Raw genomic sequence first — 17,639 nt, 5'->3', positions numbered from 1 at the left:
TTTATCAACTGAATCCATCCCACTCTAGCCCTTCTTTATTGCAAGTAGCAGATAAATATAAACAAAATAACCATTGGACTGAGAAAGCCCCAATCTAGGTGAGGCTGAAGGAATTGAGATATAATTGGGCTGTAGAATGAGCCACTGAAAATTGGTTTTGAAAGGAAGTTTAAAGGATATGAAATTTAATTTCAAAATAATTCAATTTAGTTCAAATCAAATCAATTGTGATAGGGATATACTGGTGAACAAGACAGGCATTCTTGCTCTTGTGGAGCTTAAATATAGCCCTGATTTAAATGTTTATCTAACCGGCATTGCCAGGAGTTGAGTATTTTAAGCATCAGCTCCCTGAGGAAGTAATATGGGCACCCAGAAATCAAGTAAATTCTGTGGGTAGTAATGATAACAGGGCTGGAAGTTTCTCTGAGAAAAGCTTTGGGGAGAGTAGTAGAAGACTGAAAATAATAAGTGCAGCTTATGGATTTGCATGGACCATTAGATGATAAAGAAACGAAGGTGTGAATGCCTCAAGCCATACTATAGGATGATAAAGATTCAGAACAGAAAAATTTATTTTCACAGAGCTCTTTTGGACATGAACTAAAGAGCTGGCACAGGAAAGATGTCTACTAAGAACTTTTGTAGATGCAATCAAACTCTCAACCATTAGCCAGATGACATTGTTGAAATGGTCAAATATTCCATTTGTGCAAATGGACAGGTTACTTCAAAGTCAGTGGTCAAAAGAGTTGAGTGTGAACGACAGAATTACTTATTGTTGAAAACTTGACCATGACAGCAATTTTCACAAAGGTTGTGCCACACATCTTGAATGATAAACCTAGTGGCAACGATAATATTTATTCTCATATTTCATAAAAAGCTGAAGAAAAAGATATGTTTCTACTGCACAACATTAGCCTCACTAACTCCTATTTTTATCAAACTCTATAGTACAAAATGTGACCAGCTAGTTTACTCACTGTACTTCATCTCACAGTACCTCAAATGTTTGCTAAGAAAAAAGCAAGTGTAACCTCCGAGTGTGAACATACATGACAACTGATGACGATCAAGAAAATGTGCAGAGGCTTTTGAAGTAATCCCCAGAGGAGCTCCAGGATCGTTGGAAAGAAACACCACAATAAGAGGAAGTGAAAAAGCTTCGAAAGTGACCATTGGAAGGGAAAACTCTACTTTGTAAGGATGAACTCTGAAGTATTTGATTTTTCAATAGATTATAACCTCACCTTGGATATATGTGCTGGTTTTTCCCTTGAAATTGCCCTGTCACGACTTGCCCTGACACGTATCAGCCTCCAATACTACATCTCGCTTTATCCACAGAAGAAGTATGTTTTGCACCAAATCTTGGCTCTTCCCATTTAGGTACAATGTTGCTCATTTGATTTTCATGTCTTAATAAGATAAAATCATTTTTAAATGTTTTCCTGAATCAAGTTCTATCTTATTTGGTTTTGATGATATATAATTACAATTCTTTTACTGAAAGTTTTCTTCTGTGACATTTTATTTTTCTTCCTTTTCTCTTTTACTTTTCTTATTTAAGGTTTAACAGAACAACTGCAAGACCTAGGAGGATACAACTCTAGAGGAGCCTCACTATCCACTCTGGAAAGATGAGAACTGAAGGGTAAATATCCAAGGGAAACCCACCATCATGAGGGGAGGGCAGTTACGTTCACTGGATGTCTGTTGTGTGCCAAACACATTTCATCATATTTGAAACATTTAATCTTCATAAATTCCCTTTAAGACTCCACATTCACATGCCCAATCACACATTAGAGAATCAAGGCTCATCAAGAAACATAATTAATATAAAAATAAATTAGAAAATAAGGGAAACAGGTTTCAAACGCAGATCTGATTACAAAAATCCACACAATTGACACTAACATTCTTCTTTCTCAACATTATGTTGAAATACCAAAGGATAAAGGAAAATTTTTAATTTATTATATGATTTCAAAGTTGCATTTGTTCATTTTAAACTTTGTAAATACAGAAAAGCATACCCAACAAACAAAAAGAACTGTGATCCCACTAACCTGGTAATACCATTGTTAACATTTGACATATGTTCTTTTATTTTTTATGAATAGATCTAATTATTTTTAGATGGAATTATGGTATAATGCATGTTTATAATCTGCTTTTTCATGAACCTTCTCAATCTTACTAAATATTTTTCTGCAACATCGTTTTTAAGCGATTGCATGTTCCTTCACATGCATAGACCACAATTAATTTAAGCATTTTCTTCTTATCGTTATTAAGGTTGATACAATTTTTCTCCACGATATAGGAAACTGTGATGAACATTCCTGTCAACAATTTTATGGACACACTCATGGTTAGTTTATAAGAATAAACTCCTTAAAACAATATTGCTGAATCAAAGTGTATGCATTTCTTCAACTCTTCATTACATGTCACCAGATTGCACTCCACACATTCTTACAGCACTTTATCCTCCCAGGAGCAGTGTTTGGCGATATAGCCCTGCTTGCAACTCTGACAACACCAGGTATTACTTTTTTTCCCTTTACTATCAGTTTGTAAACAGAAAATAGTATCTGATTTTGTTTAATTTTGTATTTATCTGAATACTAATGACATTGAATTTTATTTGTTTGCCTTTGCACATTTCTTTTTTGAATTGCCTGTTTTTCTAATGATGAGTTTATTTTTGGTGGATTGTAAAATTTCATTTTCTATTCAATTTGCTTATTTGTTTTTGACCTATAGAACTTTTAAATTTCTATTCTGTCAAAATATCAACATTTTTATGGACTCCGCTCATTTGGTTGTAAGTCATTTGCTCGTACTCTGAGAGGTGAAAAATGTTCATCTAGACTATCTTCTAGTTTTCTTCTACTTTTTAAAATATTTGAATCTTAAGTCTTAAATTTTCATGTGTAATGCTTTAGGGAGTTAATTTTAAAAATGATTAGCCCATTGTCCTGGCACCATATTAGAAAATTAATCCTTCCTGATTAATTTGAAGTAGTGACAATAGTTAATATACATTGAATGTGTACTCTGTGCCTGGACTGGTCTAAGTACTTTCACAGAATAATTTGAGTCTCATAACAACTGTCAAAGTAGGTACATATATTTTCAGTTCCATTTTACAGGTAATGAAACTGATGCATATAGTAGACAGAGAAAATGTAACACAGTGACTAAGACAAAGGATGCTGGAACCAGCCTGTATTTAAATTCCCTTTGCAACACTTGCTAGCTGTGTGATCTTTGGAAAGTTACTTAACTTCTCTGTGCCTCAATTTTCTCATCTGTTAAACATGGATTAGAGCCCCTTTTAGAGGGCCGTTATGAAATGAATTAATAAATTCAAAGTGCATAGAATAATGTCTGATACAATATGTGCTGTGGAGCAATTAACTATTATAATGATTTTTTTCTCTTCTACTGTACTGGATCTCTAGCACACTATGTTGATTTATGGTATAATATAGTTTATAACTTATATAATTATTTCTGGCATATTTTAATGTCTTGTGATGCAAGTTTTGCTGCCTTGTGGCACACTGTTTTTTTTTTAAGCATGCTCTTATCTTTTCACCTGTTTATTCCTCTAGAGATTTTGATAAGAGTTGCATGAAATTCACACATTGTTTCAGCATCAATGAGCACTAAAATATTGGGATTTTCCATCCAGGCACATATGTACAAGCTTAGTAGTTTTCTTCAGAGTTTCTATTTGTGACTTAGTAAGTTTATTCACTGGCGTGTTATTCATTATTCATTCATTTTGGTTGCTGTTTGGAGGAAGGGTGTTCTAACTAGCATCACTGATAAAAAAAAAAGAAAGCTCTGTGGTTCAAAGCATAAACTAACCACTTATTCATTTTACTTTGAGTTAAAACATACAAATGGGCATTTATTCATCAATCTTTTAACATAAAGCCAAGGGCTTTACTTTGAGTTTGTGTTGCCTGAAGTCAAAATCTTTCTTTTCATGCATCATGTATTAGTTCAAGTTTTAACTTTTATAACATGAAGTGAACATTTAGATGCATATCAAATAGGAACATAAATTTATTCAAAATTTTCTCATTTATCCTTTTAGTCTTTAGTAGCTGTCTGGATCACATCTTATTCCACAGAAATTCTTAGCAACTCACAATAATCAAGTATTTCTCAAACACTCAATTATTAATTTTCATTAAATACCTTTATATTCACAATAGCATCTTATTAGATTTTGCAATATTTAATAAAATGGCATAATTACTAAAATGAATACAAATAATATAAGTAGGTTTGGGGAAAATTCAACCAATGTAAAGGCATATAAATCAATTTGGGGTGTAGGAAGGCTCAGATATTTTAGAGAGTAAGCCATGGGTCTGTTGTGTTCAGTGTATCATGAACATCATTTAGTATGTTGAACAGAGGGAATGAGGAGCATTGGTTAATCTGACACATAAGTTAGTGAAGATTAGTTAAGAGACTTTCTACTACATTTCTTTGGAACTAACCACCCTAGGGAATATCTTATTGGTCTTTAATTTTTCACTTGATTCTGTTAGGTTTTCAGTTAGGCAATGAAATCTTCTGCATCCTCTCTCTGTCTTATTGCAACAGCTACATCATAAAACACAAAGCTCAACAAAAGTGATGCTAGCCTTTCTATGTCATCATGTGTACACTTGTTTGGATTTTTTATTATGTAAATGTTAGACTGTCTTTAATAGAACATAAACTTCATTTAAACTTATTTTCAGAAATTAAATATTTACTTTTCTCTACTTATGTTATTTTACCTTATTTGCTTGCTTGCATTTTCTTTTGGTTTCAGCCTTTTGCTCTCTGCAGTAATTTACTTTTTAAAATAAGATTGTTTGGAACGGATATGCTGAGTTTTATTCCACTGATGATGATTATTCAGAAATAAACATTTGAATAGATATTTCTCTAATTAGTCAAATCTATATGAAATATTTCTTGGATCCTTCCTTACATAGATTGAGGATATTAGTATACTTTCATTTCTCCCATCCTTCTCTATCAATTTTCCAAAGATAAAATTTGTGGTTTTAAATATGCATAACTATTCTAATTTTTGCATTTTATATTATGTTTATCTTCAAAAATTATTTTTGGATTTTTTTGCTTTTAACAATGTTTGCATTAACCATGTAGTGTTAAATACATATTTTACTATTTGACTTTTCAAATCAGGTTTTTACCTTACAACTTCCCCAATCTTGAACTATACATTCTGATTAATTACCCAGTAACCCCGAGTCTTTGTTGAGGAATTATTTTAATTGTATTTAGAGTGATGTATTTCCTAAGCCCTTGTAATCTGAGAAAGTCTTTCCGTTGCTTTTAAACATAAATCACTGAAGTCTGGGTATAGAATTCTTTCACAAGAATTTGTTTTTCTTAAAACTCTGTAGACATTGCTCTATTGTTTCTTGGGGTTTTGTATTGAAAATAAAGCTACAGTCCAACCTGTAGAAGTGCTTAATTTATAGGTATTTTTCCTTTCCCAGATGCTTATAAAACTCTTTCTTATTCACCTGATTATTCTATGCCTATTTCAGTTCTGTTATTGCATGTTTACTTTCCTTATTGTCTTGTATTATCTCAGGCAGCTCTACTTTCGTTTTGACCTGACTCCTTTACAAGTTCCTTTTATTTGAATCTGTCAAAGTCCTAAAGTTTAGCTTCAAAGTTGTAAATTAAGAAAAAAATATTCAAATGAGAGGAACTATATAAAGAGTATATATCAGAAAGAATTGAAATAAAAAATGCCTAGTTTTAAATGGACTCATAACTAGATGAAAAGTGAACAGCTCAAGAATAAATTATAATATAGCCATAAAATGGGATACTACAAAACAATGGAAAGAAAAAAGTCTTACTACACAAAACAGCAAGAATAACCTTTGCAGACATAATGTTGAAGCCTTATAACAAATTAGATACTTCATTACTGCATATATATATTAGAGCACAGTTAAACTAGTCTGCAGTGATAAAAGTCAAGGAGGGAAAAAGACAGAGAAGATATGAAGGGTGCTTGTAAGTTGCTGGAATTGCTCTATTTCTTAATCTTGGTGGTGGTTATCCTGGTGTGTTTACCACGGAGAAAAGAAATCAAGCAGTACAGTCAGGATTTGCGAACTTCTCTGTATGTATGTTATATTTCAATCAGAATGTTTGCCCAAAAAGTGAACAACACGTCCATTTATCTCATTTTGAATATATCTACAACTATACTCTTTAGTTTAATTAAACACAAGCAAAGAATTAGCCCTTGTCAATTGGATTTAAAATACCAGAGTAAAAAATGTCGTTTCTCCAGGAGCATCTACATGTCTCTGTCACCAGAAACTTCTACAGATGAGGATCTATCCTATTCATGAAGATTTCCATGGAAAAATATCCCATACACTCTACTGTGAATTCATTCCAAGCCTTGAGACTGGAAACTGGATACTAAATAAGTAATTCCAAATAAAAATTCAAATTTAAAATCTCTACTTTTTCTTCAGGTAATAAAGTGACTCAGCAAAGGAAGGTTCAGCACTTTCTGTTCTTTTGCAGGAGACATGTTTTCTAGGAGCCCCGTCCTCAACCTATCTGGCCCCACTGAGTTTGTGTTCCGTGTGTTCACAGCTGTGCCTGAATTCCAGGTTCTCCTTTTCCTACTCTTCCTCTTCCTCTACTTGATGATCCTTTGTGGCAACACAGCCATCATCTGGGTGTTGTGTGCACACAGCTCCCTCCGCACCCCAATGTATTTCTTCCTGTCCAATCTGTCTTTCCTGGAAATCTGCTACACCTCTGTTGTGGTGCCTTTGATGCTTTCTAACATTTTTGGGGCCCAGAAGCCCATTGCGTTGGCTGGCTGTGGGACCCAAATGTTCTTTTTTGTCACCCTTGGCAGCATGGACTGTTTTCTTTTGGCAATCATGGCCTATGATCGCTACATGGCCATCTGCCACCCACTACACTACACCCTCATCATGACCCAGAAGCTATGCATCCAGATGGTGGCCAGTGCCCTGGGCCTGGCTGTCTTCCTCTCCCTGCAGCTCACATCCTTAATCTTTACCCTGCCCTTCTGTGGGCACTATCGGGAAATCAACCACTTCCTCTGTGATGTGCCTCCGGTCCTGCGGCTGGCCTGCGCTGACATCCATGTGCACCAGGCCGTCCTCTATGTCGTGGGCATCCTGGTGCTGACTGTCCCCTTCCTACTTATCTGTGTCTCCTATGTGTTCATCACCTGTGCCATCCTGCGCATCCGCTCTGCAGAGGGCCGCCGCCGGGCCTTCTCTACCTGCTCCTCCCATCTCACTGTGGTCTTGCTGCAGTATGGCTGTTGCAGCCTGGTCTATCTGCGCCCTCGTTCCAGCACCTCAGAGGATGAGGACCGCCAAATCGCCCTGGTCTACACTTTTGTCACCCCCTTACTCAACCCTCTTATTTACACTCTGCGCAACAAAGATGTCCGAGGTGCTCTGAGGAATGTCATCTTTGGTAAAGCAGCCTCTGACACTAGTTGAAGGCTTAGGGGAACTGTGGTTGGTGTCTGTCATTTGCCATGATGGTAAATTCTAAATGACAAATATAGAATTATAATACTTCACCACACTTTGCAGTTGATGTTTCTCTTTTGCCATAATTGCCCCATGTCCACCATCTGCACTGATTTTCTTCAAGTACTTTGAATAAGATTTGAAAACTTGGACAAAACTTTCAATGCAGGAGCTTTATTATCCTAGCCCTGTTTTGAAGATGATAGCTCACTATGGTGACACCAAGGGCAATTGCTCTATCAGGAACCCACCCATACATCCTGGGAATAAAGGTTGATAACTTTAGACATCCTCCCTCCTGAGGAAGCAATAATGTTAGTTTATCCTGTGAAAGGTGCCTTAAGTAAGGACTATTCATAAAGACATAAATTTTACTCAAAGGAATATATTTTATTATTGTTTTAGATTTGAATGTATGGCAAACAATAACTCATTTAATGCATCCATTTCCTTCATTCCATATATCCTAACAGGTTGCCTTCATTTTCTTTCATTCTGCCATGCCAGGAAGTGGTCAGGAATTCGCATTCATTGACTAAGCACCAACTGTGTGCCAGTCATGCTAGAGTATTGAAAACTGCACCTGGTTGATGCTAGCACTGAGTGCATGAGCTGTCTATGCTATGGCTTTCACAAAGCCTCTGCTGTTCCGCCTTCTTCACTTCTTCCAGTGCCTTAATATTGGCTGCTGCTCATAGAGCTGCTTAAAAGGTGGTGCCACTGTTCCTCCTACCTAGTGCTAGATGGCTGTAGCATCTTCCTGTACCTGTGCCCCAACCACAGATAAATCCTCAAGTAGAAGCGGCATCCCTCTCTAGTGTTCACAGCTGACATCACACTGCAAAACCTTCTCATTTACACCCTGAGGAACAGTGAGGTGAAGAGGGCTCCAGAGACACTTCTTAACAGGAATTATCTCTCCCAGAGCAAATAGAAGAGGGGACAACCTATCAGGCATGAGTCTGGATCCAGCCCATAAAACTGACTTTAGTTCACAGCTCCAGGAAGTGAGTAAAGTGTCTGCCAGTGGATATTAAAACAGATCTAAGATTGGTATGACCCTTCCAAACGTCATATAGCTAAGTATACCAAAGGCCTAGAAAGGTTTCTATTCTTTAATTCAATAATTCTTGTCCTAAAATCATAACCTCAAAAAATTGACAGGGTCAAACAAAACTGAAAACATAAGGCTGTTTCTTATATTTATAAAATGAAAAGTTATTAAAATCTAACTTCCAATATCAGATATATAAATACAGCATACTTAAAATCATATTTAAATTAATATTTAATAATAGAGAGCAATATTTATCATTATAACTATAAGTGATAAAAGCAAGGTACAACCCTTATTTACAATAGGAGCTCAATTTTGTAAAAATACACACGAACAATGAAGAATAGAAACACAACAAAAAGTTAACGGTTGTTATCTGTGGTTTGTAGAATTAGGATAATCTTTTTCTTCTTTATTCATTTATGCATTTTCCCATGTTTTCTCAAATAAGACTGTGTTACTTTTATAATCAGAAAAATGATAATTTCTAAAAGGAATCAGAGGCTCATATAGATTTATTTGATACATACACTTCCCATCATCACAGCATGATCCTCCTCCACTTTTCATATTTCTCCTAGATTAAAACTTTTTGATTTCATTGCTTCTTTTTCTCTTCAAAACTATGCTTGATTATTTTAATTTTTTTGAGCTGATTTCACATGGGGATAAAGAGAAGAACCTCAAAGTGTTACATATTCTGAGAATAGTCATGGGTTTTACAATGTATTCGAAATGACTTTTCCTCCAACTCAATGTTGGAGGAGAGGAACAGAACTCTCTGGTTGGCTGGTTGCTTATCAACATATCCAGGCCAAGTCACATCAGAACATAACGAATCAATTAAATGTACACACTGTGCTAGGCATTGTCTGGAATGCCAACAAAAGGAAAGTTCGCAATTGTGGTTTCATGCCTCCTTTCATTTTTATTCAATGTCAAAAATCATACAGAAAATTCATCTGGAACTCTAAAAGAAGAGAGTGAAATGTTACTCTGTTGGGGAAAAGGCTCTAAAGGGTTGATCAATCCTTTCAACTGAATTACTGGGTTCCTCCAGGTATCTTTGTCTACATATTTTTGCTGAATAGAATGAGCTCCTCCTTCTTCATGAAAAATTATACTCTTAATATGAGTCATTCCATGTATTTATTACATTCTGGAATTAGAAGATTGAGTGGAATATCAGCACATCGTGAGTTAAACGATGGGACATAAATGTCAATCAATGTTTTCCTTGAGAAAATGATGATCCCCTCCTAACAAGGTAGCCTCCTGGCAGCGTAAACAGAAGTCAGAACTTGAAAAACTACTTTAGATTTCCTTCACTGTTCCTCTCCTTCACCTTCACCACTTCTTTCAAATTCCTGCTCACCTCCTTCATGCAGCCTTTTGGGTTTGCGAGCCTGTCCTTGGTATCAGTTGCCTTACAGAAAGCAACCTCCCTCTCTACATCCTCTATCTATGCCTCTCTCATGGAATTTTATTAAAATACATTTTATTAGGTAGTGTATTTAATTGAGTACATGTCTCAACCACCAATCAATAAGTATCTTAAGGCCAGAATACATGATGAAAATATTTCTAGTATGTTGTGAGAGTGGATCTCTCCATTTCTTTCCCTGTTGTTTAACTGGTGGATGAAAAGAAGGGTTAATCACGGTGGTGAGAGTAGTATTTCCATTGGGGAATTCCTTCCTGGAATTTCTCAAAAAATTTATTTATTTTATTTTATTTTATTTTTTTAAAGAGTGTTGGATTTTTTTTAAGATTTTATTTTTTTCCTTTTTCTCCCCCAAATCCCCCAATACATAGTTGTATATTCTTTGCTGTGGGTCCTCCTAATTGTGGCATGTGGGACACTGCCTCAGCATGGTTTAATGAGCAGTGCCATGTCTGCGCCCAGGATTCGAACCAACGAAACACTGGGCCGCCTGCAGCGGAGCGCGCGAACTTAACCACTCAACCACGGGGCCAGCCCCCAAAATTTATTTATTTTTAAGTCCAAATTTTGAGAAAAAGTAGTTGAGAAATCAGAAAATTGGAAAAATATTGCAATTGTCCTGCAAGAATTAAAACATAATAAACAGAGAGAGGTTACTGGTTAGAGGGATCCACTCATGTCAAGGGAAAGCAAGAGCAGGAAACATGACACATGGAGTCAAAGGTTAAGTCTACATTTCTGGAACCAGGGCAAGGAGCACTGAGAGAGAAGCAGTCACCATCTAATCAGTCAGTCTTGCTTGTAGCTGTTTCCATGTGTGTGTTCATGGCCCCATCTGCTGCTAATAGTAAGTCACTCTTGCAAATAAAATAAATGTTAGTAAGTTTATATGCCTAGGATGCTTTACACAAATACTATACGTGATCTTCCAAGAAATAAGAAGTTTTGGAAGGAAATTGGCAATTTTGATTTGTGATTTTGTGTAGTGTCACAATCTTATTGAGACATCTGAATGTTTAGTTATTCAAATACTATCCAATAATGTTCACAGGGCGTTTTCCAGTGTTTGGCTATTTGCTGTAGTCTACAGTACTTGGTATAAACTAATACACCTCATATTTATAATTATTAAACAAATTTTGGATACCTATAATAATGAGTAAAGAGTATAAGGAATGTTGAAAATATTTTAAAATAATTTATAAGTTAATGCATTCTTAAAAATTCGCAAGAATCCTTATTTCTCATTCCACCATGTTGAAGATCAAGGAAACCATAGAAGCAGAGTGTACTGTTTAATTACAAATAGTGAGTGTAGATGGAAAGATGACTAGATAAGGAAATGAATGAATAAGAGAAATTATTATACAACAACACATGCTGAGCAAGCAGTTTGTTTCGTGGATTTTGGATGGGTCAAAAATAACCTGCAATGCCACACCATCAAGAATCTCAAGAGTTATATTCACAATGATGACCACATTCCCTTTTCTTTTTCTTCTCTCTCTCTTGCTCTCTCTCTCTTTCAGCAGTGACTTTGAAAACCACATTGTAAAATTACGGATTCTAGTGAAAATCAGTGGAAGCTTGAAATATCATGGTGATTATTTCTTGGGCTTCTCCTTGCCCACTAGCTCCAGTTTAAGAATTGTCTTAATTGTCTCTTTTGGGTTCCAATCCAGTCTGATAAAAAGGACAAAGAATGGTGCTGCTAGCAATGGGAAAAAGAGGCTACTCGACAGAGCTGGGGCGCAATTTTGTATAACCATCCTCAGAGATCATAGACAAAATACTTGATGATCTTTATAAAACTATCATAGAAAGACCCCTTTATACAATAAGGCAGTAATTTCTTTAATAAATATTTATTATGGGCATTCTCATGTATTTTTTATTAAGGTATAACTGACATACAACATTATATTAGTTTCAGGTATAAAACATAATGATCTTATATTTTATAAATTACAAAATGATCACCACAATAAGTCCAGTTAAAATTCCTCACCCTGAGTAGTTACAGAATTTTTTTTCTTGTGATGAGAAATTTTAAAATCTACTCTTAGCAACTTTCAAATATGTGATATAGTATTATCACCTATAGTCACTACACTGTACATTTACTCATTTTTGAACAAATATTCAAACAGAATCTAGTACTATTTGCCAAAGTCTCTGACTATCTGGATCTAATTTTCATGAGGGGAAAAGAGATAATAAATAAATAGGCAAATGCTATGAAAATAAGCCAAAGAGTGGTGAGGTGGGCAGTAATTTAGGATGAGAAGATGTTAAAGAATAGTGACCTCTTTGCAACTTTATTTCTCACTTCTTTATATGAACCTCAATCTTAGCAATACTGTTGTCTTTACTGAACCCAGAACACATCATGCATGGTCCTACCACTTGGTGTTTGCTCATACCATCCACCTACTTCAAAATCCTTCTCTGTACCTCCCCACCTATATAAACCCTTGGCCTTGGGTTTCACTGGTTCGGATCCTGGGCACGGACATGGAACTGCTCAAAGGCCATGCTGAGGCAGCATCCCACATGGCACAACCAGAAGGACCTACAACTGAATATTCAACTATGTACTGAGGGGTTTTGGGGAGAAGACGAAGAAAATAAAAAGATTGGCAACAGATGTTAGCTCAGGTGCCAATCAGTTAAAAAGAAAAGCCAGAATTTATTTATTCATTTAGTTTGCAACCAAGAACCCTGAGTGCTGAATAATTGGGTCTCAAGAATCCCTTCCAACGTTGACATTCATTCCAGTGATATAGGCCATAACTTATCCCCTTCCACTGGAGATGTCATCTCTTTGGAGCCATAATCCCTAGTGTAGAGAATTCCCTCAATTCTTGAGGTGTTTACTGAGTGCTCCCCACTACTGGGCACTAGAGAGGAAACAGAAAAAGAACTCTCAAAATGCTTACCATCTCACTTGGAACACAAGACACACAGCAAACAATTCACTTGCTATGAAGAGCAATAACTAACTAAGTCACAAACAGGAAATCACAAGTAGGAAGAGGCACCTGAAGATGAACAAGCAAACAAAATTGCAGAGCTGCCTGTCTTTTCCCTGTTTACCTCACTGAGACTTGGGTGTGAAAACAACTGTCTTGAGGAAAACACTTCAGGGATATTATCCCAAAGGACTTAGCAGAAGCTACATGTCCCATGTGAGCCCAGCACCATGATATCCTTAACTCTGGTGCTGTAAAAAAGAGTCTGGTTCTGAAAAATACATAAGAGCTGCTCCCAGTCTCCCCACTGCTACCCTGTCAACAACAGGTTAAGCTAGGGGGTCCAGATTCCAGTAACTTCCTGACATCTTATCGTCTTTCAGAGGTGAGTCTTTTCAGACTTTAGTGCTGCTCTTAACCAGATAGACAGGTGGCTCAGGGGACTGCTGGTTGGGGGAAAGGTAGGACAGGAAGGTGAGGTTAGAGATTGTCGCTCAAAAATACACACTTCCTCATTCTGTTCGACCTCAAACCAGTCCAGGGCTTAGAGATCACAGAACCCTCTAAGCCTGGTCTGTATCTTGCCCTGAGGTTTAGATATAGATGCTTGCCAGTCCTTTATCTCATTTTAGTTTTTCCTTGGAGTCTCCCTTCTACATATAAGTTTTCCCTTCTCTCCGATTTGTAAGCCAAGCTTCTCAGGGACAAAGAGACCTCAGAGTTACTGCTCAGGTCTCTACTGCCTTTAGTTTTCCAGAATTTCAGAGGTGGAGATTTCTTGTTTTCTGGCCTCATCATGGAAAGAAAAGCTCTTTGGTGACTTGGCGATCTCTAATCTTTGAGAGGCAAGTGATTTTGGAGATGTAGAAGAGAGAGAAAAAAATGAGTGGGAGATGATGTTAGGAGAGTAGAAAGACAGGAACCATACCATCTTGACTCTCAAGCCAATATTCTCCCAAAAGCCTCAAGGAAAACCATACTCAGTCTTATCCCCCTTCCCTCTCTACGGGCAACAGATTGGATGATCCCCATAGCTTTCTGGTCACTTTTAGTTTTAAAAATAATTTTATCTTCATACTAGGGACCCTCTTCCAGGTATTCAAAGCCTAGCCCAATTTAAAACTTCAATTTCACATCCTTCAAAGCATATGTTCTCTCTCCTTAGGTAGCTTGGGGATGTGCAGCAATTAGGAGGAAGAATGAGAGTCGGGGAAAGGTCTTCAAGTCTGTTGTCATGGAATAGTAGCAGATGGTGAGTTATGTATGGCATGTGTGCTCTGTCATGAAACCATTTTGGGTTCTTCAGAGACCCCCTCTCAGGGACTGCTCCAGTAAGCAGTTCCCTGACAAGGACAATGAATTTTCTCCCTCATCTCTTTGTGATCGCTGTTTCATAAGGGAGCCACTCCATGACCTTTTACTACTACAGCCTCCTCCACCCCAGAAGGCTGCTCCTTGGTTGGCATCTCAAAAAGGTGGCTTGAGCCCAATGACCTCCTGTGGCATTCATTTGGCCTATACGAAAGCTCACATGTTCATACTATGCCATGGATGAGGGTTGTTTTATCATGCTTTCCCCATACCCTTGCCATAGTGGGCTAATCAGTAAGCCTCCAATATTTAAAGGTAAGAGGCAACACAGGTCTTTAGCTTCTTATGTGTCTCCTAAACTTTCTCCATTCACCTAACATCTAACGGTAAATGAAGTAAAATTCTGGTCTCCCTTTTTGTAAACATTCTCCATGAGCAGTTATTTTGGAGTCCTCCCCTAACTTGATTGGGAAGGAGCACTCAAACAACAGTGTAGTCCTATAGGCATTCCTAAATCTCTGTTGTTTCTACTTCCCCAAACTCTTCACTTTAATGACTCTTCAAATTTCCATCTTCTTAGATTTAAAGGATGAAAGTGAATGGTGGAAAAAGTCTTAGAACCAGTTTGTTGATTTTTAAGTATTTCCTTCAGGGGTATCTAGCATCTTTAGGATAGGGAGTACACCTCACATATTGTCTTCAATTTGGGGCATTTAACTACATTTGGAGCCAACTGTAAAATACACATTCAGAATCACATTACAGTTTAAGACGTTATTGAGAAGTATCTATCACGTCTCAGCCTTTTCTTTCCAAGGCATTTCCTGAGTCTCTGCACTGCTGACACAGTTCCTCATCAAGTGGTCCTTTGCTGCCGTTCATTATCCTTCAGCCTAGAAGGAGTGCCCACCTCCTTGCAATGGCTGCAACTAAATTTTACCATATTGGGGTTTCTTGTTGGGGTATGAAAACCTGTGTTCCTTTCTTTGGATCAGCAGAAATATGCATCGAAGAAACCAAAGCACCATCTCTGAATTCCTCCTCTTGGGACTGTCCAACCAACCTGAGCAGCAGAACCTCATCTTTGCTCTTTTCCTGGGTATGTACCTGGTCACTGTGGTTGGGAATGGGCTCATCATTCTAGTCATCAGCTTGGATTCTTACCTTCACACCCCCATGTATATCTTCCTTGCCAATCTATCCTTTGCTGATATTTCCTCCATTTCCACCTCAGTCCCCAAAATGCTGATGAATATTCAGACCAAGAGTCAATCCATCTCCTATGAAAGCTGCATCACACAGATGTACTTTTCTATTATGTTTGTTGCCATTGACAATTTCCTCTTGGGGGCCATGGCCTATGACCGTTTTGTGGCTATTTGCCACCCTCTGAACTATATGACCATCATCCAACCCAGGCTCTGCATTTTGCGCACAGTCATCTCATGGGTCCTCAGTAATATTGTCTCCCTGACACACACCCTCCTGCTCCTTCAACTGCTCTTCTGTGACAGCAATACTCTTCCACACTTCTTCTGTGACTTGGCCCTTCTTCTCGAACTGTCCTGTTCTGACACAATGATAAATGAGCTTGTGTTGTTCCTTGTGGGCTTACCAGTCATCACCTTCCCCTTTGCTGTGATTCTCTTCTCCTACATCTGCATTGTCAGAGCTGTCATGAGAATTTCATCCACAGAGGGAAAGTGGAAAGCCTTCTCCACCTGTGGCTCTCACCTGACAGTTGTATTGCTCTTCTACGGAACTATTGTTGGAGTTTACTTTTTCCCTTCATCCACTCATCGTGATGACAGAGATAAGATTGGTGCAGTACTATTCACCGTAGTGACACCCATGGTGAACCCCTTCATCTATAGCCTGAGGAACAAGGACATGAAAGGTGCCCTGAGAAAGCTCATCAGTAGGAAAAGCTTCCTTCCTTTGATGCCTTGAACATCTGAATTCCTTTTATCTGCATAACCAGTTGGGTGATTCTGCCCAAAGTTTGTTGCATGGTTGTGGTGGTTTAGCTTTTGATGAGCTTTGAGAAATCTGCCTCCTATTCCAACCTCTGAGGAGTTGGGGCTTTTGCAGAAGCTCTGGTCTTGGAAACAAGGACTCTAACCCCCATAGTAAGACACAGCAATCACACATATCTTTACAATCTATGTTACTACAAACTTTGGTGGCAATTGTTTATAACTTAGACAATAGCAAGTGGATGTTGTACCTACAGTGCAGCTTTTGCAGCTTTGAAGATAGCTATTACTAATTCTTTTATTCAATATAGATTTCTCTAGGTCTTTTTTCAAAGTTTGTTTTGCTAAGGTACTATTCAGTGAGATGTTTAATAGTTGTAGAAATTAAGAATATGACATTCAAATAGTTTTGGGGACCTCTGAGTTAAATGAAGCAAAATGTCTTAACTAGACAACACTCAGAGCTTTTAGCATAGCATAACTAATCTCCAGGAGGGTAAGACGGTATGCAGCATTTCTCAAAAATAACATTATTCAATCATAAAGAACCTGGCTCATCACAGAGTGGTTCATGAGTCCAATGTTGTGCAAAATACATTTTGGGAAATGTATTTCAATGGAAAACCAAAGAACGTGTATATAGAGGATATCAGTTCTAGTTCTGACTCTGTCCCCAAGTAGCTGTGAGGCTTCAGGCATGCCAGCCCACATTCTTAAGCTTATTTTCTCATCTATAAAGTGAGGCCATTGGTTCCAGTTGTTTCCAACTGAGGGTGTACATCAGAGCTACTTGGAGAAACTTTTTCAAAATTCATGTCCTCAGACACTACAATGCCTCCTCTGCTAGACTGGTTGCAGGGGTCTTGAGTTCAGATTGCTGACTATACTCACAAGATCCCCAAGAATCAAGTTTTAATAAAGCTTTAGGAAAAGATACAGGTCATCCCCACAACACACACAGTGACGTAAGGTAGAGGTCTCATGATTACCAGGCACACTTTCTGAATATCCAGTCGTCCATACTTGGGATGTGCGTGGTGATGAAACAGAGTTCTCAGTGAGCGTGGACCATCTCAGTTCAGTGAAACTTCAGCTCTAGGATTCCTTAGGCATTGTGCCTTGCTTACTGATAACTCTCTCAGGGGTGTGTGACTGGTACCCATTTTCTGGTGCAGCTGCATCTCAGCAAACACAGGTTACTCATCAGTTACAGATTCCTCCATATCCAATTTTAACAAATAGATACAAGTTCTTGAGTCATCTCAAAGCCAT

At 37.6% G+C, this 17,639-nt stretch overlaps 2 protein-coding genes across 2 annotated transcripts; both read left to right on the top strand.

Moving 5' to 3' along the window:
- The first annotated feature begins 6,614 nt into the window (after nucleotides 1-6,614).
- Nucleotides 6,615-7,574, top strand: LOC124229068 (olfactory receptor 10Q1). Its single transcript, XM_046644183.1, has one exon. The coding sequence runs from the start codon at nucleotides 6,615-6,617 to the stop codon at nucleotides 7,572-7,574; it is 960 nt and encodes a 319-aa protein (XP_046500139.1).
- Nucleotides 7,575-14,274: 6,700 nt separating this feature from the next.
- Nucleotides 14,275-16,359, top strand: LOC124229490 (olfactory receptor 1S1-like). Its single transcript, XM_046644714.1, has 2 exons — nucleotides 14,275-14,332; nucleotides 15,390-16,359. Exon 2 carries the CDS (start codon nucleotides 15,394-15,396, stop codon nucleotides 16,339-16,341), a length of 948 nt encoding a protein of 315 aa, XP_046500670.1. The 5' UTR covers nucleotides 14,275-14,332; nucleotides 15,390-15,393; the 3' UTR covers nucleotides 16,342-16,359.
- The last annotated feature ends 1,280 nt before the right edge of the window (nucleotides 16,360-17,639 follow it).

Source organism: Equus quagga, chromosome 17, assembly GCF_021613505.1.
Source record: "Equus quagga isolate Etosha38 chromosome 17, UCLA_HA_Equagga_1.0, whole genome shotgun sequence".
Classification (NCBI taxonomy): Eukaryota; Metazoa; Chordata; class Mammalia; order Perissodactyla; family Equidae; genus Equus; species Equus quagga.
The sequence above is the reverse complement of the archived record's forward strand: the minus strand, read 5'-3'. Positions and strand labels throughout refer to the sequence as shown.